At 38.5% G+C, this 22,068-nt stretch overlaps 1 protein-coding gene across 1 annotated transcript in view; it reads left to right on the forward strand.

Moving 5' to 3' along the window:
- Nucleotides 1–22,068, forward strand: part of PHLPP2 (PH domain and leucine rich repeat protein phosphatase 2) — a 75,810-nt gene that overhangs the window by 23,080 nt on the left and 30,662 nt on the right. Inside the window, exons 4-8 of the mRNA XM_049622520.1 lie at nt 10,789–10,979; nt 15,529–15,654; nt 16,974–17,128; nt 19,949–20,095; nt 20,475–20,705. Of these exons, the coding sequence (XP_049478477.1) occupies nt 10,789–10,979; nt 15,529–15,654; nt 16,974–17,128; nt 19,949–20,095; nt 20,475–20,705 (850 nt within the window). The remainder of the gene's footprint in view (nt 1–10,788; nt 10,980–15,528; nt 15,655–16,973; nt 17,129–19,948; nt 20,096–20,474; nt 20,706–22,068) is intronic.

Consider the following 22,068-nt stretch of genomic DNA (forward strand, 5'->3'; position numbering starts at 1 on the left):
AAGAGCATAAGCACAAACAAATGAAGCCAGATACAAAAGAATCACATGGTATGTTTCCATTCATTTAAAGTTCAAAAACAGCTAAAACTGAGCCATGTTGTTTAGAGATGTATGGCAGAACTACTGTCTGTCCATCAAAATCTGTTCTTTTCTTCCATAATAAGAGAATTAGAGTTGGGCACATTGCTGCCCAGCTATACCTCATTTCCCTGCCTTTCTTGCAGCTAGGTGTGCACATGTGACACACTTTGCTTCAGTGGTATGGAGTGGAATTGTTGTGCCACTTCAACACACCATTCCTAAAACTTCCCGCGCACGCTTCTCAGTGTCCTTCGGCTCTCCCATAGGCTGGGATGGCAGTCATCAGAGCAATATTGGAAGTCATGTGTTGAAAGTGATAGATCTTCCCTCAGCCTGAGTTTCTTGACGGAGGTGACCCCTGGAAACCCACAGTGTCTACTCTAACAGAGAGTTAAATTTCTCTTGTGCTTGAGCCATTATGTGCTGTTTGTTATAGTAGTTTATAACCTGCTATAACTAGTATAGGATACATACATAAGTGGCAGAAATATAAGGAAAGCAAGGACATTATTATTATAAAAGTTAGGAGAGTGGCTGACCTCTAGGGTGGGGGAAGGAGGACATGATTCCTACAAGTAGAATTTTTGAGTCAATACATATATATATTTAAAATTGTGACTATTCCTAAATTGCACAGGCGATACTGATGGATGCTTTCATCAGTAGTGTTTGAGAGTACTCATTTCCTTGTCCCTTTGCCAATATCAGGTATTATTGTTAAAATTATTCTTTGTCCTAAATTGTAAAAAATACTGTCTCATGTTAATTTGCATATTTTAAACTTTATTGTTAAACTATAGGAGTAATATATTAAAAAACATTTCATCATCCTTATACAATTACATTTATTATGGTACATTTCCTAGTCATATTTTATATACATATTTCACATTTATAATCATTGTGTCCATATATTTTTCCTTTGTAAAAAATTTAATTACACAAGTAAAATGTGGATATAGTTTGATTATCTAAGTGTTACAATGTCTTGTAATCATTATCTATAGTGTTTCAATCTCTTATACACCTCCCAGGTCAATTGACTGCTTAATAGATAACCACTGCTATCAACTTGGTGTATATGTATTCAGAGTTTTCTAACTTATATTCTTATCTAATAGGTATTTGTAGAAATATATTTTGTTTACATAAACGTTATTATTTGATACTGGTCTTCATGCTTTTTCACCCAACCATATGTTTTGGATCTTTCCTTAGCTGTCTTCTTCTTCTTCTTTTTTTTTTTTCTTTAAGTTTATTTATTTTGAGAGAGAGAGAGAGAGAGAGAGCAAGCAGGGGAGGGGCAGAAGAGAGGGAGAGAGAGAGAATCCCAGGATCCACAGGATCCATGCAAAGCCCGACGTGAGGCTCAAACGCACAAAACTGTGAGATCGTGACCTGAGCTGAAATCAAGAGTCGGATGCTTAACCGACTGAGCCATCCAGGTGCCCCTCTTTAGCTGTCTTCTATATACATTTCTCTAAGTTGCATAGCACTGAATATCATGTGTGTATTATAGTTTATGTCGCCATTTCGCTGGTGATAGACGCTTACCGTATTTCCAGTTTTGACTATTGCAAACAGCATTATAATAAAATTGCCCTTTGTGCCCTTTTCTTCAGAGGAGATCTGTAAACATGAAATTAATGGGTCATTGGATATTTGCGTTTAAAGTAATAATACTATTGCGGAACACCGTATATCCCATCAGTATACCAGAGTACCACTTTGCCCACAATATCACCTTTTAATATTATTAGCATTTAAAATTTTTACTAATCTGATAGATAAAATGATGGTCTCCTTGTTTGAATTTTTCTTTCCCTGATTACTAATGTGGTTGAATATTGCTTGATATTTTAATTGGTTCTTTAGATTTCTTTGAATAACCCATTGATATTTCTGTGCAAATTTGTGTTTGTCTTTTTATCATATTGATCTAAAGGATGTTTATATTCTAAGTATACATCATTTGGATACTGTATTTGTGGCAAAACTTTTTTCCAGCCTGTAACTTGTCCTTAAGTTTTATTGTTTTTTATTCTGCAGAAGTTTTAGTCAGATTTTGAGTCTTTTTCTTTAATGTATTTATATTCCTTCCTTATTCTAGCTCATAAATGTATTCTATATTTTCAGTACTTTTATAATTTTAAAATCTGCATAAGATAGGGATGTAACTTTACTTTTTCTCAATGGGTAGGTAGCCATTTGTCCCAACAACATTTATGGAAGAGTTCATCCTTTTCCTACTGACTTGAAATATTATCTTTATTATTTTTAAGTTCCTATACAGGCAGGGGTCTATTTTTAGACTCTATCCTATCAGATTGATCAATTTGTACTGTGCTAATACCAAAAATTATTTTAGTTAATATATCTCTATGATATATTTTGATAGCTGATAGGGAAGCTACCTTACCACTATTCTCTGAAAAAGGGAGATCTCTTGAATCAGGGAAGCCTTTATGAAGAAGTAGTATTTGAGTTGGTTCTTTAAAAATTGACAGAATTTCATTAAGCCGAAAGGAAAAGGAGGACCTGGGTTGGGAGATTAGACACTTCAGTGTTCTGTGAATCACAGATAATTTGAGTCCAGATTGTTCTGGGCATTGAGTTCAGTATCAGGAGCTTAGTCTTTGTTTGGCAGATGATAGCAGGAAGTGAGAGCATCCAAGTGAGCCAGAGAAGGTGAAGCTGGGACCAGTGTGGACAGTAATTCAGATGTGAATTAATAGGGGTCTGAAATGAGGAATGGGAAGGAATTGTTCCTGTGAGAGACTTTTTGAAGGGATAATCAGTAAGAGTTGATGGCTGATTAAAAAGGGGAGTTGAGGAAGGGAACCTAAGAGTTGGAGCTGAAACTGAGTTTTTGAGCCTGGCTGACTTCAGGACAATATCAGGACTTGAGTTATGAAAAGGAGTTGTTCATGGGGATGGTGATGACTTGGTTTTAGGAATATTTCATTTTAAGTGGTGACGAGTATCCTGTTGGAGGTGTCTGGCAGGTAGTTGGAAATGTGGAACCAGAGTGTAGGAAGTACAGATCTGAGAGTCGGGTACATGGGGATGTTAAAGCTGTGTAAGTTGTTAAGATACCTTTTTTTTTTTTTTTTAAGTTTATTTATTTATTTTGAGAGAGAGAGCACCTTTGAGCAGGGGAGGGGCAGAGAGAGAGAGAGAGATTGAGAGAGAGAGATACCCAAGGAGGCTCCACAGTGACAGTGCAGAGCCTCTTGTGGGGCACGAACTCATGAACTGTGAGATCATGTCCTGAGCTGAAATCAAGAGTCAAGTGCTTAACCAACTGAGCCACCCAGGTGTCCCGGAAGATTAAGTTATCTTGAAAAGAATCCTTGTATGTAGGAAGAGAAGGAGGCTTAAGGCAGGCACAACTTTCATTATAATAACTAGCATTTGTTTAATTCCCCTCCTCTATGCTGAATGCTTTATCAAGTGCTGAGCGCTCTGTTTCCTTGCTTCATGTAATCCTTATAGTCCCATATGGAGATGTTACTATTCCAGAGAGGCTATAACTTGCCCCAAATAACAGAGCCAGGAAGCAGATAAATCTGTTTGCTTCTAAATCTCACCCTTTTAACTTCTAAGATACTCCACCATTTAGTTTTTGGAGAGAGAGTTTAGAGGAGTATGAGGAATCCATAAAATGAGACCTGGGAAGGGTTAGGAGTCATCTCATCCAACTCCTTCGTCTTAATCTCAGGAAACTAAGGTCTGAAGATGTAAGGGGATTTGTTGGGGATCATGAAACCCAAGGGTGGAATTGCTTTAGCCACCACTGCTTTGCCAAGTTTTCTAGTGGAGTACTTCAAGTAGTTTTCTGTGTTGTATGGGAGCCTACTGCAAGTTTGAAATTTGTTCTGAGCTTTCCTATTTTGTTTTTAAATGGAAGTAAATATTTTATTTTTACCTCCCAACCTGTTAACCAGTGTTTATTTGTTTAACTTTTTATTTGGAGCTAACTTTAGATTTTCAGAGCAGTTGGAGGGATAGCACAGGGACCTCCTGCACATCCTTCATGCAGTCATTTGAATTGTTCCCATATAAATAGTGCTTCCATTTTCTCTGGCTTCTCTCAAGACTTTTTCTTTGTCTTTAATTTTCAGCAGTTTGATGATGTAGTGTCTGGGCTTGAATGTCTTTGGGTTTGGGGTTCACTAGACTTCTTGAATCTATAAGTTTGTATTTCACTTGGGGAGTTTTCCCCTATTTTTTCAAATAATTTTTTAGCATTGCACTCTTCTCTCCCTTTGGCTCTCTATCCCTCCGTTGAATTTTCATTTTTGGCATGCTGCTTGGGAACACATCCCGTTTGTATACCTCAAGGGTGAGCCCAGGGGTTCATAGGGAACTTTATGGGGTCATTTTCCAGAGCTCCAATCTCTTTGTGATTTCCTGGGACTTTATTTAACCTGCCCTCTTGGGCATTTCCTACAACTGCATCCACACGGTCCGGCCCCCAGTGAGACCAAAAATTCAACAGGTTTTCCGTCCGCTGTTTTGGGACTGCAGATCTTCCAATCACAAAAGGAAGTTCACACACCTCAAAGTTATAGGTGCCTGTGTCCCCCACTGTTGCAGCCACTACTGGAGACTGGGACTTGAGAAAATGAAGAAAAGGTGGGGGAAGGGAAAATGAGGGATTTCTCCCACTCTCTCTGAGTGTTCGCAGACCCTTTTAACACTCCTCAAGGCAGAGCTCTCCACACCAATGCCTACTTCTGGCTCTTGGGCTTTCTCGAGTCCTGAGCTGGGAGATGTCAGAGATGGAAAAATGATAAACTTACTACACTACTGCTTAACTTACTACTGCTTAGGTTGTATTTGTAATTATGTTATTTTTCCCTAATCTGCCTGCTACTGTTTACTTTTTGGGGTCCTCATACAGCGGCTCCGTGCATTCTGTCCAGGTTTTATAGGTGTATTTAGTGGGAAAGACAGGGCTGGGGTGTGCTTTCTCCATCTTACTCAGACTCTGTATGATTTCTTTTTTAATAATTTTTTTGTCTGAGTATCATTGTGATCTCATGGGCTTGTGTATATTTGTTGTGACTCATTTTGGCCATTACTGGTTGTGGTGGTTTTTTTTGCTCAATTTCTCCCTTGTGGGAGCTTTTCACATTGGCTTTTGTCCTTCCAACATGACCCCAGTTTTTGATACACCCTGGATTTTCCATTAAGTTCTGGCACAGCAAGATGTCCTAAGTTCATCTTTTCATTGTCTGAATCAGCCCAGGAATAGACTTTTTCTAAGGACTCCTGGTTCATATTAATGAAAAATGATATTGAGAGATTATACTCTGGGCAGTAGAAGAACTCACTGCTACAGGGTTGCCCTTGATCGTTTTTTTTTTTTAGCAACTTTTTAAAATTATAAAAACAATCTACTTTCTTTATAGAACATTTGGAAGTATACATACATGAAGAAATGAAAATTATCCCTAATTTTCCACTTAGAATCTTGGCTTTTGAGATTGTAAAACAATTTTTTAATTAGAACTGTTACACATTTCTGAATACTTATTAGAACTTTTTCGTTCTGTTTTTTGTCACCTTTCAGAAGATCAGAGACTGGAGGCACTTTGGATGTCTAGCAAATACTCCAAAATTAATAATAAAACAGAATGTTGTTTCGTGTATAAATAACTTATCCAAAACAAAATTTAATGTTTCCTTCTGAGAGTGGTGGTGTATAGATTCAGGAGTTTTCTCTGTAATAAAATAGAACTAAGGCAAAGAAAGAAGAGACTCAGAATTATCTATCAATTGTTAAAACATCTGTTTCATGTAAACTTGTAAAAAGATCATTAGGCAATTTGGAAGCCTGTTAAACTATTATAAAGTCCCATTTTTACATAATTTAGCCAACTTTGTAGTAGGTGATGCTGTTAACCAAGATGGGGAATCTAAAATCAATTAGCATTTTGGGGTGAATCATGAGATTTAAAAAACAAAAAACAGTTTTATTGAGATATAATTCACATACCATAAAATTCACCCTTTAAAAGTGCTATTTAGTATATTCAGTGCTTTTTAGTATATATAGAGAGTTATGCAGCCATCACCACAGTCTAATTTTAGAATGTTTTATATCACTGTAAAATGAGACCCCATATCCATTAGCAGTTATTCTCCATTCCCACTTCCAGTGCACCCGGCATCCACGAATCTACTTTCTGTCTTTGTGGATTTGCCTATTCTAAACAATTCATATAAGTGGAAATAATATATACTTGACTTTTTGTGACTGGCATCTTTTACTAAGCATAATGTTTTCAATTCTCACCCATGTTGTAGTATGTATCAGTACTTCGTTTCTTTTTATGGCCAAACAATATTCCATTGTATAGATGATGCCACATTTTGTTTATGCATTCATCAGTTGATGACATTTTAGTCATTTCTACTTTTGGGCTATTTTTGTGAACAAACATTTGGGTATAACTATTTGTGTAGACGTATGTTTTCACTTCTCTTGGATAAAGCCGTAGGAGCGGAATTGCTGGATCTTATGGTGACTCCATGTTTCAGCTTTTGAGGAACTACCAGACTGTTTTCCAAAGTGGCTGCACCATTTTATCATCACCCCAGCAATGTTTGTTTACATCCTTGCCAACACTTATCCAGTGTTTGTTTTTTTCGATGAACTCGTATCTTCTTGTGGTTTCGATTTGCATTTATCTAGTAACTAATGAGATTGAGCATCTTTTTATGCGCTTGTTGGCCTTTTATATATCTTCTCTGAAGTAACACCTATTCAGATTCTTTGCCCATTTTTTAATTGTGCTACTTGTCTTTATTGCGGAATTGTAACAGTTCTTTGTTCTGGGTACAGGTCTCTTATTTGGTATACGATTGGCAAATATTCTTTCCTGTTTTGTGAGTCATCTTTTTAATTTCTTGATGGTGTTTGTAGAAGCACAACGGTTTTTTGTTTTGTTTTTGTTTTTGGATGAAGTCCGTTTATCTATATTTTCATTTTTGTCATTTATACTTTGTTTTAAATCTCTTTTTAAAGTTTATTTATTCTGAGAGAGAGAGTGTGGAGGGGCGGGTTGAGAGAGAGGGAGAGAGGGAGAGAGGGAGAGGGAGAGAGAGAGAGAGAGAGAGAGAGAGTGAATCCCAACCAGGCTCTGCACTGTCAGAGTCCGATGTGGGGCTTGAACCCACAAATCTCGAGATTGTGACCTGAACCGAAATCAAGAGTCGGACGCTTAATAGCTGAGCCACCCAGGTGCCCCTGTCACTTATACTTTTGTGTTGATACTTAAGAAACCTTTGCCTGGGGCGCCTGGAGTAGCTCAGTTGGTTAAGTGTCTGACTTCAGCTCAGGTCATGATCTCGCGGTCTGTTAGTTTGAGCCCCATATCAGGCTCTGTGCTGACAGTTCAAAGTCTGGAGCCTGCTTCAGATTCTGTGTCTCCCCCTCTCTCTGCCCCTCCCATGCTCATGCTCTGTCTCTCTCTGTCTCTCAATAATAAATAAACATTAAAAAAAAAGAAAGAAAGAAACCTTTGCCTAATCTAAGGTCACAAAATTTATTCCAGTGTTTTAGTTTTAGTTCTTACGTTTAGGTCTACAATCCATTTTGAATTAATTTTTGTGCATGGTGTGAGGTTAGGGATCTGACTTTATTCTTTTGCCTGTGGTTATCCAGTTCCAGCACCATTTGTTGACAAGATTGTTTTTTTCCTACTGAGTTATCTTGGCACCCTGCTCAAAAATCAGTTGTCCATAAGTGTAGGTGTTTATTTGTGAATCCTATTACAATGCTGTATGTCTATCTTTATGTCAGTACTGTATTTTTTTTTTTTTAAGTAATCTCTGTACCCAACATGGGGCTCAAACTCATGACCCCGAGATTGAGAGTTGGACGCTCTTACCAACTGAACCAGCCAGGCACCCTGAGTACTATACTTCCAATTTTGTTCTTTTTCAAGATTGTTTTGGCTATTCTGAGTCCACTGTATTTCTATGTGAATTTTAGGATCAGTTTGTCAGTTTCTTCCATGAAAGCAGCTGGAATTTTAATAGGGATTACATTGCTGTAAATCACTTTGGGGAGTTTTGCCATCTTAACAATATTTAAGTCTTCCAGCTCATGAATATTGGACGTCTTCCATTTATTTAGGTTTCTTTTCATTTCCTTCAACTATATTATTTAGTTTCACTGTACAAGTTATGCACTATTCTTTTTGATGCAGTTAGTTTCTTTTTATTTATTTACTTTTAATTTATAGAGAGAGCGCACAAGCAGGGAAGAAGGGCAGAAGGAGGGAGGGAGGGAGAGAGAACCTTAAGCAGGCTCCATGTTCAGCACAGAGCCTGACACAGGGCTTGAACTCATGATCCTGAGCTCATGATCTAAGCTGAGATCAAGAGTTGGATGCTTAACCGACTGAGCCACCCCAGTGCCCCAGATGCAATTCGTTTCTTAATTTTACTTTTGAATTGTTTATTCCTTGTGCATAGAAATACAATTTATTTTTTTAAAAATTTTTTATCCTGCAACCTTGCTGAAATCATTTGTTGGTTATAATTGTCTTTTTAGTGGCACACTTAGGAATTTCTGTATACAAGATCATATCATATGCAAATAAAGATAGTTTTATTTCTTTCTTTCCAGTCTGATCCTGGAAATTTGAGGTAAGTGGGAACATCTGTTGGACATGACCAGCAGACAGTTTGATATGTGAGATTAGAACCAAGGGAAGGGAAGATTGGGACAGGAGATAGAAATTTGAGGGCCATTATCATCATATGAATAGTACAATTTGGAGGCTGGAAACAAAATTGAAGTAAATTGAGTAAATAGAAGGTGAGGTAACAGAGATAGCTAATAAAGAGGCACAAATGAGAAGAAAAGAGCCTCAACAAGGTAAACTTAGAGTTTGTCAAAATATATTTTGTGGACCATCTGCATTTAAACTACTTGGAATAGATGTTAAAAAATACATTTTCCTGGGGCGCCTGAGTGGCTCATTCAGTTTAGTGTGACTCTTGATTTCAGTTCAAGTCATGATCCCAAGGTCTTGAGATTGAGCCCTGTGTTGGGCTCCACACTGAGCCTGAAGCCTGCTTGTTTCTCTCTCTCCCCCTCTCTGCTCTTCTCCCCAGCTTGTGGTCTGTCTCAAAAACAAAACCAAAAAGACATTTTCCTTTGTTACATCCTAGGCCGTACAAATTAGACACTCTGTGAATGGGTCTCAGCGTCCTTCAGTTTGAACTGTTGTCACATAATAACTCTTGGGCACACAGAAATGGGAGAATCGCTGAACTGAAGGAATTCTACAGTTGAGACTGAGAGGGTATGGGAGAAAACTTGAATGCTTTTGTAGCTTTGAAAAGAACAATAAGGAGGGTGGAGTTGAAGACAGAAGAGACAAATTCTCGGAGAAAGGTGGGGTTTAGAATATAGATGAAAGGCCTGGCCTCACATAGAAGGAGAAATGGCTCTCGGGTAGGGCTAGTGTTAGCATACAAAGTTTGAGACCTTTTTTTTTAAATGTTTTTATTTATTTTTAAGAGAGACAGAGACAGAGACAGAGCACAAGCTGGGGAGGGGCAGAGAGAGAGGGAGACACAGAATCCGAAGCAAGCTCCAGGCTGTGAGCTGTCAACACAGAGCCCGACGCAGGGCTGGAACCCATGAACTGCAAGATCATGACCTCAGATTGACCTCAGTCCCCATTTCCTCAGATTATATGTGGGAAACACATAGTTAAAGGGGCATGATACACAGGTTCCATAATCGTGTAATAATATCAGGTATGGTCTAATTTTCTCTATTCCCACTTTATTGCTCTTTCCAGTATCTCATAATAGTGCTGCTCCTGTTCGTTCCTTTGTAGAGTTACTTGTCTGTTTTTAGCTGTGCTTTAATCAACAACCTGTCTGCTCTCATAATGTGCTGTTTTGTGCACTATATCTCAGCCTTAGGAAGATTTCTGTTGGGGAGGGAGCATACTAAAAAAGAAAGATCTTGTATGATATGAGCTTCTGCTACCGTGATTGGGATAGTTGACTGAAATATCAGCCCTAAGCTTTTCTGCACAAGAAGCAGGAAAATGGAACAATGTGTACAGAAGTAGAGTGCTTCCATAGTTATTTATTTCTTCCTTCTAGAATAGACTCGTCTCAACAGTAGTGGCTGTCATTTACTCAGTACTTCTTTTGTTACCTAAAACTATGCTCCGTACTTTAAATTATCTTAATTTTTTCATAATGAAATTCTAAAGATAAGTAGTATTAAGATCCAAACTGTATAAATGAGGAAAGTTAATCTCAGTGAAATTAAGTAGTTCAAAGAAACAAAAGTAAGTGGCAGAACGAGGATTTGAACTCAGGTTTACGTGTCTGGCCCCCAGGTCTATGATCTTAGTCACTTTGCCATTTTGCTTTTTTCTGTGTTCATGGGAAATAGGACTGTGTTAGAAGAATAAATAATGGCATCCAAAATAAAATCTTGTTCTTAGCCCCAAATTCACAGTACTCCCGTTGTATAACGTCAGCGATGGGTAACATTTTATGACTGAGATCTTATTTTGTAATACTTATATTGGTCACTTAAATCTGTAAACAAGGTTGCTGTGTATTGACACACAATACTTTCTTTTTCCCTTATAGTAGTCTTATACTAGTTTAATTGTGACTTCTGAATTTTTTTCTTCTGTCTTGTTTTCTTTTCAGAAAAACCATGCCAGATGGATCATCTGGATCGAATCCTTCTGTCTGGTATCTATAATGTACGCAAGGGAAAGACCCAGCTGCATAAGTGGGCTGAACGCCTAGTTGTTCTCTGTGGTACCTGCCTCATCGTTTCCTCAGTAAAAGATTGTCAAACTGGAAAGATGCACATTTTGCCTTTGGTTGGGGGAAAGGTAAGACTCGTAAAAATGGAATTATTCTTCTTTTGTTTGATCTTCTTCATTAAAATCACATATGCTTTTCAGCACTTTCCTCACATCTTTTTATTTTTTTATTTTTATTTTATTTTTTTTGAAGATTTGTTTATTTAGCTAATTTCCACACCCAACATGGGGCTTGAACTCATGACCCCAAGATCAAGAGTTGCATGCTCTTCTAACTGAGCCAGCCAAGCGCCCCTCCCCACATCATTTTAAAGAAGCAAGTACGAGCATGTGTAAAGATTACACTGTAGAGGCATCTGGGTGGCTCAGTTGGTTGAGCGTCTGACTCTTGACTTCAGCTCAGGTTACCATCTCATGGTTCATGAGTTCAAGTCCTGCATCTGGCTCTGTGCTGACAGTGTGGAGCCTGTTTAGGATGCTCTCTCTTCCTAAACGGTCGGTGAGTTCGAGCCCCGCGTCGGGCTCTGTGCTGACAGCTCAGAGCCTGGAGCCTGTTTCGGATTCTGTGTCTCCCTCTGTCTCTGCCCCTCCACTGTTCATGCTCTATCTCTCTCTGTCTCAAAAATAAGTAAACGTTAAAAAAAAATTAAAAAAAAAAAAGATTGCATTACAACGTTGTTTTTTAGAGTTGTTAGGTCCGGAAGAAGCCTACTCAGCCTAATTTAAGCATAAAACTGGTTTATTTACATCACAGATTCTCTGGAAGGTCAAAAGGTATCCATACCACAAATTTCTTTTCTTCTTTTCTTTTCTTTTCTTTTCTTTTCTCTTCTCTTCTCTTCTCAAAATATTTATTTATTTATTTATTTTTGAGAGAGCACAAGCAGGGGAGGGCAGAGAGAGAGAGAAGGAGACACAGAATATGAAGCACACTCCACGCCCTGACCTGTCAGCACAGAGCCCAACGTGGGGCTTGAACTCAAGAACTGTGAGATCATGAACTGAGCTGAAGTCAGACGCTCAACTGACTGAGCCACACAGGTGCCCCCATACCCCAAATTCTGCTGCAGAACCCATTTGTTGATGATACCTCTGCCTCCACTGCTAGCCACTGGATGCTGCCATCGGTAACACCTGGGTAGATCGAGGATGCTGCCCTGCCAGCTTCCCGCCAGCATCCATTCCTTAAACAGATTGTCTCCAGCTTCTCCTTTTCCCTCATTTATACTAAAATTCAGAGTCTGGGATGGTCACAAGCCCCTCTCCAGCAGCCAGGGAAGCACACTATTTCTTGTCTGGACTAGAGAATTCCCCACCCTGGGCAAGGAGTTCAGCTGCAAGTCCATCAGACTGACAGATGACTGGAAACAGATATATTAACATTTATATGAAGCTATACCTCATTTTGTTTCTTTTATTTTTGATTTTGAATATCATAAAACAGTCTGAATTTGAGAGAGCTTCCAGACAAAACTTAGTGAATTCATGCGTTGAAACACCCAATCTGCTCCAGGTACACAATACATCATCTATAAATGTAAAATAAATGTAAAGGTAAAATATATATATTCAAAAGGTAAATATACAGTTTTAAATATACAATATTCAAAAGGCACAGTTGGGCTTAGGAATGTAGAATAAAAGTGCATGTGGTGAAATGGTCTGAATCTGAGGGCCTGCTGGGTTCTGGGCCTGGAAGGTTGTGGCAGCCCAAATGTGTAGCTCCTCTTAAGTATTTGGGTTTAAAAGTCCTCTACTTATGAGGGGAATCTGGCCCAGGCTTCAGTAAGAGATGAGTGGTATTCTGCCCCTGAAGGACTGCTGGAAAAAACAAAAACAAAACAGCCCAAAACTGCTGTTAACCACTGACTGGAACCAAGTCTTGTTGTCGCTATTGTCCTAGAGAGGTGGAAAGACCCATTTATGTGGCCCATAACCAGGAAATGAATAAGCTGCCACTAAATGAATGTGTATACTTCAGTATCAACCAGGAGGCAGAAACCTACCACTTAGCAATATAAGACCTGGTTCTGGTCTTGGGGGCTGAAGGACAGAATGAAGAAAATAGGTTAAAAAAAAATGCCCCCCCCCCCCCCGCCCACCAGAAAGGAAGAGAGAGAGAGAGAAAGAAAGGAAGGAAGAGAAAGAAAGAGAGAAGGAGGGAGGGTGGGAGGAAGGAAGGAAAGAAGAAGGAAGGAAGAAGGAGGAAAGATGGAAGGAAGAAAGAAAAAAGAATACAACAAGGGAAAGTAAATTCAAAGGGAAGTTTTAAGAAATAAGAAACAATGATGAGTGCAGACACTGATAAAATATGGTGGTAAAGTTAATATTAATTGTAATAAGTTTAAACTTTTTTTATATTTTAAATATAAATTTAAACTACTAAAGCTCAAACTACCCTGAGTGATATTTAAGATGTGGTGGTATGTTTAATAAGTAACATGTGATATAGTCTTGGAATAAGCGGATAGAAACACCAAATAACGTTCAACTTCATTAGAAAAAAAAGTGTGAATTAAAAAATGTTAAGGACAGCCACTAAAAAAAGTAGAGTGGGAAAGGGGCCTCTGGGTGGCTCAGTCATTTAAGCATCGGACATAGGCTCAGGTCATGAACTCACAGTTCGTGGGTTCAAGCCCTGCATCGGGCTCTGTGCTGACAGCTCAGACCCTGGAGCCTGCTTCAGATCTGTGTCTCCCTCTGTCTCTGTTCCTCCCCCACTTGCACTCTGTCTCTCTTTCTCACTCTCTCTCTCTCAAAAATAAAGGTTAAAAAAAAAGTAGAGTGGAAAAAGAAAATATAAAAAGTTCTTTGATGCCGGGCGCCTAGGTGGCTCAGTCAGTTAAGCAACTGACTTCATTTCAGGTCATTATCTCACAGTTTGTGAGTTTGAGCCCCACATTGGGCTCTGCATTGACAGCTCAGAGCCTGGAGCCTACTTCAGATTCTATTTCCCTCTCTCTTTGCCTCTCCCCTGTTCGTGTTCTCTCTTTCTCAAAAACAAATATTAAAAAAAAAAAAAAATTCTGTAATGCTAAAAGAAGACAGAAAAAGAGTGGAGAAAAAGGAACACAATGATTAGCATGGTAAATTATCACAAATTATAGTGATAGAGGGGTAACTGGGTGGCTAAGTCGGTTGAGTCCAACTTTGGCTCAGGTCATGATCTCACGGTTCGTGGGTTTGAACCCCGCATCGGGCTTTGTGCTGATAGCTCAGAGCCTGAAGCCTGCTTCAGATTCTTTGTCTTCTTTTCTCTCTGCTTCTCCCCCACTCATGCTCTGTCTCTCTCAAAAATAAATATTTTTTAAAAACCCACAAATTTTAGTGATAGAAACATATCTAAATCTATCAATATTCATAATAATTGTGATTGTTAGATTCTTATTTAAAATCTTAGTGACCACGAGATCATGACCTGAGCCGAAGTCAGACGCTTAACCGACTGAGCCACCCAGGCGCCCCTCCTTTGCTTTTTTTAAACAGCTTGATTGAGATTTAATTCATGTACCATATAATTCACCCATATAAAGTGTACAGTTCAGTGGCTTTTAGTGTATTCACTGTTTTGTGACCATCACCACATCACCCTGAAAAGAAACCCTGCACTACTTAGCCATCATCTCCCCATTTCTTCCCTAGTCGTGGGCACCTACTAATCTACTTTTTGTCTGTACAGATTTGCTGATTCTGAAGACTTCATATAAATGGAATCATACAGTATATGGTTGTGACTTTCACTTCACATAATCTTTTCAAGGTTCATATAGTGTGCAGCAATATCTTCTGTTTATGGCTAAATAATATTCCACTGAAATATACCACATTCAGTGTTTTTACGCATACCTGTTGATGGATGGACATTTAGGTTGTTTCTCCTTTTGGGCTATTATGAATAGTGCTGCTCTAATTCATGTGTAAGTTTTTGTATAAATGTATGTTTTGAGTTTTCTTGAGTGTATATGTAGGAGTGGAATTGCTGGGCCACATGGTAACTCTGTGTTCAACCTTTTGCGGAATTGCCAGACTGTTTTCCAGAGTGGCTGAACCATTTTACATTCCCACTGCAGTGTATGAGGGATCCAGAACCTGCTAATACTTGTTATCCAACATTTGTTATTTTCTATTTTTAACTTTAGCCCTCCTAGTGTATGTGATGTGGTGTCTTTCAATTTTGATTTGCATTTATCTAATAAGTAATGATGTTGAACATTTCATGTTATTACTGGTCATTTCTCAAGTCTTCTTTGGGGAAGCATCTGATCAGATCTTTTGCCCCGTTAAAAAAAATTTTTTTTAATGTTTATTTTTTGAGAAGAAACAGAATGTGAGCAGGGGAGGGGCAGAGAGAGAGGGAGACACAGAATCTGAATCAGAATCTCAGAGCAGGTTCCAGGCTCTGAGCTGTCAACACAGAGCCCAATGTGGGGCTCGAACTCACGAGCTGTGAGATCATGACCCGAGCTGAAGTCAGACGCTTAACCGACTGAGCCACCCAGGCGCCTCTCTTTTGCCCCATTTTAAAAAATTGACTTATTTTTCTTGTTACTGTCCTTTGCTCTCTGACTAGGATTTTTTTTTTGTCTTGGTCCTGGTTTTCTTGCCTCCTCCTCCTCAGGTGGAAGAAGTGAAGCGACGGCAGCACTCCCTTGCATTCAGCTCAGCGGGAGCCCAGGCTCAGACCTATCATGTCAGCTTTGAGACATTGGCTGAGTGCCAGAGATGGCAGCGACAAGCGTCCAAGGTGATAAGCTGTCAAATGTCTTGATGTGGTGATAAGAATGTAAAAGCCCAACAGAAATGTATCTTGAAGCTGAACTCACTCAAAAGAGAGTGAATTGTAATTCTTAGGTATCTTCCTTTAGGCTCCTCTAAGTTTATAATGAATGAAATAATAGAATTCCACCCAGTCCTTAACTTATTATTTATGTTTGCATAGTACAAAATGTATTCAAACATGTTTTCAGGTGCATTTTACCTTTATACCATCTCTCTGGGAAGAATTGAGACACAATAAGATTCAAATCACTTTCCCTCCACCACTGTGGTCAGGGATAGATGGAGCCATTCCCTAATTCCTAGACTAGTCCTTCTTGGTCTGAATATATTTAGTACAGCTGTGATGAACCACTTTAAATTTGAACTTATTATGGGACATGACCTGTGATCCTGTTACAAGCCATTGTTCCGCTATGCTGAGGATAATTAGCTTTTCAGCATAATTTCTGCTTTTTAATCTTTAAAGATGCAGTGCTCTAAAATTATATTGCAGTTTCCAAATTTTCTTGTTCTCCCAGCTATCTTTGCAGAATTTTAGCACTTTTTTCTTTGTGGAACTAAATAGTTGCATAAAGTATTGTTTTAGTATAATGAGATGCCATAAAACATGAATAACTTTTCTAGTGATTTTGTTTGGTTTTTAGACCAATTTTCACAACCTATCTTTTATTAGCAGACTATTATAGAAATAAAAACTTGTTTTGGTTTTATTGAATTTTCTGTACTTCTATTGTAGTGGTAATGAAATCTGTTCTGAATAAACTAATCTCAGTTTTAAATAGCTGTTCCATTCTTTTGACCTTATAAGAGAAGTTTAATATTTTTTGAGCACCTTTTGCATACTAAGCAGTGTGCTGTGTGCTGAATTTATTTTATCCTCACAACAGAGGAAGAAACTGCACTAGTAAGTAGCAGAGCCTGTGGGTACAAAAGGCCATGGCTTTCAATATCACACAGCCTGCCAAAGTTTTGTATAGTTATTTTGAATCATCTTAACTTCTTGCATGAAATGTTAACTTTTCCCCTTTATGATTTTTTTTTTCCTTTTACTTACAGACACTTTACAGCTTACACCATTGTGTGTTTCAAGCAGCTTAATGGTTTTAGGAAAAAAGAAAAATGAACTGGTTTTTATAAATGAGTAATTGGATCTCATTACCTTTTTTTCTTTCCCATTGTTAAAATTAGCACTTTTTTTATAAATGGCATTCCTTCCTTTGCTGGGTGAGAGACATTTGTTCTGCTGCTCTAGCTGAGATGGCTCTTCTCCTTGACCCTATTCAGGTGGTGTCCCAGCGAATCAGTACTGTCGACCTCTCGTGTTACAGCCTTGAGGAGGTTCCTGAGCATCTCTTCTACAGTCAAGATATCACCTACCTCAACTTGCGACACAACTTCATGCAGCTGGAAAGACCAGGGGGCCTTGACACTCTCTACAGGTATGTGGAGAATAGGTTTCCAGAATAACTTACTCAAACCAAATCGTGATCACTGTCTTAGTTGTACCTGAATGTGAACATGCTTATCATCATACACATATTTGAAAATTTTCTCTATTTTGAAAAGGAGTAGAATTTTTATTTATGCTTTATTTATGCTGTTTTCTTTTTTTTTTTAAGTTTATTTATTTTGAGCGAGAGAGAGAGCGTGTGCGCACAAGTGAGGAAGGGGCACGGAGAGAGAATGTCAAGCAGGCTCCACACTGTCAGTGCAGAGCCTGACACAGGGCTTGAACTTACAAGCTGTGAGATCATGACCTGAGCCAAAATCAAGAGTCAGTCGCTTAACCTACTGAGTCACCCAGGCGCCCCTATTTATGCAGTTTTCTTACTCCCCCTTTCCCTCCATAAGACAGGAGATAGATGCAAATATTCTGTTACAGAGGCCACAGTGTGCTGCCATTGAGCTAGACAATCTTGTTATATAATTCACTGATAGTGACGCCTGATCTGAAGCCAGGGTAAATTGAGAGATTGAGTGTATGGCAAGTTTTTGAATCCTAAGTATCAAACTTAAATAACTTAAAGGAAATAGGCCTAATTTCAAGAATTCCACTCCCAGTGTGGGATTTTTATCTTTGCTGTGTGCCTATTAACACTAGCTTCTAAGCCTTAGACAACTATGAAACTTCTCCCCTCTGATAAAGGAACCATTCCACTCCTTAGGGACTATGGCCCATATATTTTCCATCTTTGTTAGAATATATTCCCCATTCCCTCCCTCCACCCACGTTACCACCCTCCTCCCTTTGAAAATGGATGGAAGAGGATTGCTTGGGTGGCTCAGTTGGTTGAGTGTCTGACATCAGCTCAGGTCATGATTTCACAGTTTGTGAGTTTGAGCCCCACATCAGGCTTGCTACTCTCAGTGCAGAGCCTACTTTAGATCTTGTTTCCCCTCTCTTTCTGTCCCTCCCCCACTTTTGCTCTCACTCTCATAAATAAATAAAACATTAAAAAAAATTTTTTTAAGTAAATATTTGGTATAACTAATTGGGCTTGTGAGCAAGGGAGAAATTGGACATTAAAGAATTCAGATTACATGGTGATTAGAAAGATAATACACATTGAAAGTACGTATTTTAGGGACACCTGAATGGCTCAGTCAGTTACATATCTGACTCTTGATCTTGACTTGGGTCTTGATCTCACAGTCGTGGGTTTGGGCCCTGTGTTGGGCTCCGTGCTGGGCATGAGGCCTACTTAAAAAAAAAAAAAAAAAAAAAGTACATATTTTACTTAATAATAATATTTCTAAAATAATTTTTTTTTAATTTTTTTTTACGTTTATTTATTTTTGAGACAGAGAGAGAGCATGAACGGGGGAGGGTCAGAGAGAGAGGGAGACACAGAATCTGAAACAGGCTCCAGGCTCTGAGTTGTCAGCACAGAGCCCAATGCGGGGACCGAACTCACAGACTGCGAGATCATGACCTGAGCCGAAGTCGGTTGCCCAACCAACTGAGCCACCCAGGCACCCCATTTCTAAAATAATTTTGAGAAAGCACTGTATTTTTATCTCATCTGATGTGTTTTACAAAGTTTTTTAGATTTAAGCCTATATTTAGTAATGAGATAATACTTTTAATTATATTGTTATGTAAAAACAATACAAGCTATCATTTTAAGTGAGTTTCTAGCATTTACTAGTGTTTTCTTCTGAGTTTCTGTGAAAATAGGGTTTTATCTAATTTGAGGGCTGTATTAGGAATTCTGAAGTCAAGGCACCAAGCTAAAGGAACAGTCAGTACTCAAGGTCAGGACAATTGGAAATCAAAAGTTGAAAATTTGGAAGAGGAGAGCGTTAGAGTGAGGTACCAGTGACTCAAATCTAGGAGCAGGTGATACGGATCGATATCATGGAAAACACCACCTCAGCCTTACCTTCTTGCACTAGTATAATCATAAGTATAATATTCCTAAGTAGAATTAGCAGAGTGATTCCTTTAGATCCAGTTTATGATGATGTTATCTCTAGTTAAGATGGCATAGATACTTTTATTTCTAGGAACAAAACAGAAGCATTAAAAATTACTATTTCATGTTCTATGTTAGATCCTATTACAGTAAAACTCCATTAATACATACATACTTTAAAGCTCTAAGTGGCCCATTCATTTCAAGTGATATTTGAGCCAATATAAAATTCCATATGTAAAAAGAAGTTGCTTATAATGGGATTTGATGTACATATTTGTTAGCTATTCCTGTGTGCGTTGATGAATTGTTACAAAATTTTATATATTACATGTAGAAATTTCATAAAGGAAGAGGTTTTAAGCATATCAATAGGACTTTGATATGAGATTTTCTTTAAAATTTTCTCCGTTTTTAAGGAGAAGAGAGAAGAACTCCCATTGCACTAGACCTGATTTCCCTCATTGTATGGTCCCAGTGTTAGGCATCTTAGTGTCTGTGCTGTACTCAATGTTTGGCAGGTAGTGAGTGCTCAACACATATTTGTGGAACAAATTCTGCAGTGGACATCTAAAATGATGGCTAGGGTACCTGGGTGGCTCAGTCGGTTAAGTGTCTGAGTTTGGCTCAGGTCATGATCTCACGGTCCGTGAGTTCGAGCCCTGAATCAGGCTCTGTGCTGACAGCTCAGAGCCTGGATCCTATTTCAGATTCTGTGTCTCCCTCCCTCTATGCCCCTCCCCCACTCACGCTGTCTCTCAAAAATAAATAAACATTAAAAAAAAATTTTTTTAATAGATGGCTTTTTCATTCAGCAGTATAATTTGTACCTTTGCTTTTTAGATTTTCTCAGCTGAAGGGCCTGAACTTGTCCCACAATAAACTTGGGTTGTTTCCTGTATTGTTATGTGAGATTTCTACCCTGACTGAGCTCAACCTCTCCTGTAATGGATTTCATGACCTACCAAGTCAGATTGGCAATCTGCTAAAGTAAGTATCTGACTTTTGCTAGACTCATTTTTTACTTGCAGAGTAAGGAGCTTGTCTGGCATTGGGAATGAAGGTAGTCCCATGAGCTCTTGCAGTGAAATTAATCATGTAAGTCTGAGGATTCTAGTCAGCAGCAGTTACTTGCAGCAGTAACTAGTTATTAGTCCCTCAGTTTCAATAGCAGAGGTTCTGACTATTTTTGATTATGGAGGGACCATCCATGTCAGTTATGTGTATTTCATTGAGTCTCTGTAGATAGGGTATTTTATTATTATTGGATTCATAATAAATTAGTGATGTATGTCAGAATCCATATTTCTAGTTCTTTTCATTCCAATTAAAACCTTTCATAAAGTCTTGTTTTGTTTTCTTCCTACAGTCTTCAAACCCTCTGTGTTGATGGCAACTTTCTGACAACTTTACCTGAGGAATTGGGAAATCTGCAACAGCTTTCTTCCCTGGGAATTTCCTTCAACAACTTTAGTCATATTCCTGAGGTTTATGAGAAACTCACTATGTTAGATAAAGTAGTTATGGCAGGAAATCACCTGGAAGTCCTAAACCTTGGGGTGCTGAATAGGATGAGCCATATCAAACATGTGGATTTAAGGTGAGGCCATTTTTCACCATGCCTTCTTCTGGGTGGACCTCTGATGTCCTTTTACGTTTTCTCTTTATAAAGACTTCTCTAAAACATTTTCCAAGCTGTAGTAAAGCTTCAGTTTTCACTCAGTAGCAGAGAGATTATGAGTGAGGTAGGTATACCATGTGATAGACACTTTTACATTACCTTTGACAAAGGTGGTTCTGAGTTACCCTCCCAGCAACATTTTGTAAGAATTCCCATTTCTACACATCCTTGTCAATGTTGTATCTTAGCAGTCTTTTTCTTTATTGTCAGTTTAGTAGGAGAAAATAATACTTCATTGTTTTAATCAGTATTTATTTACTTATGAGTGAGGTTGAGCATCTTTAACAAAAAAATTTTTTTAATGTTTGTTTATTGTTGAGAGAGAGACAGAATGTAAGTGGGGGAGGGGCAGAGAGAGAGGGAGACACAGGATCAGAAGCATGTTCCAGGCTCTGAGCTGTCAGCACAGAGCCCAACACAAATGGGCCTTGAACTCATGAACCATGAGATCATGTCCTGAGCTGAAGTTGGATGCTTAACCGACTGAGCCACCCAGATGTCCCCGAGCATCGTTTTAATATGCTTATTGGTAATTTGTATTTTTCTTAAACTTGACCATTTTTTATTGAATCATTGGATTTCTTCTTGATACCCATTATATTAGATTTTAAATGTTAATGGTTTTCCTATGAATTTTTTATGAGTTTTATTTTCTAGTTATAATATTTTCCTAAAGAAAGCTGATAAAAGACACATACACATAAAAGACACACATACACATAGTGTAAATGTCTGTCATTTACACTAAGCCATTGATGTCCCTTGTAAAGAAATAGTGACAGAGGGGCGTCTGGGTGGCTCAGTCGGTTGAGCATCCGACTTTGGTTCAGGTCATGATCTTACGGTTCATGGGTTCGAGCCCTGCGTCCAGCTTTGTGCTGACAGCTTGGAGCCTGGAGCCTGCTTCGGATTCTGTGTCTCCCTCTCTTTCTGCCCCTCCCCCACTCATGTCTGTGTCTCTCTCTCAATAAATAAACATTAAAAAAAAATAGTTAACAGAAAAGTGTATTGAAATACAAGAAAATGAGAACACGGCTATGTGCACTAAATCCTATACTTGGGTAGAAGAGAACCAAGAAGCCATTTTCTATAATTTGCCCTTGAACTACTCCATATAGATACAGATTATTTTCCTCTCTATTAATTAATGAAATGTGAATCTTAGCATAAGAGAGAGTAGGCAGAGCAACGGGAGAAAGTATGGCTGCTTCCTCCTGCTCTCTACATGGTGCACTACGACTGCTTTGCTGCTCATTAACCCAGAAGATTATGTTCATCTTAT

This window comes from Panthera uncia, assembly GCF_023721935.1.
Source record: "Panthera uncia isolate 11264 chromosome E2 unlocalized genomic scaffold, Puncia_PCG_1.0 HiC_scaffold_20, whole genome shotgun sequence".
Classification (NCBI taxonomy): domain Eukaryota; kingdom Metazoa; phylum Chordata; class Mammalia; order Carnivora; family Felidae; genus Panthera; species Panthera uncia.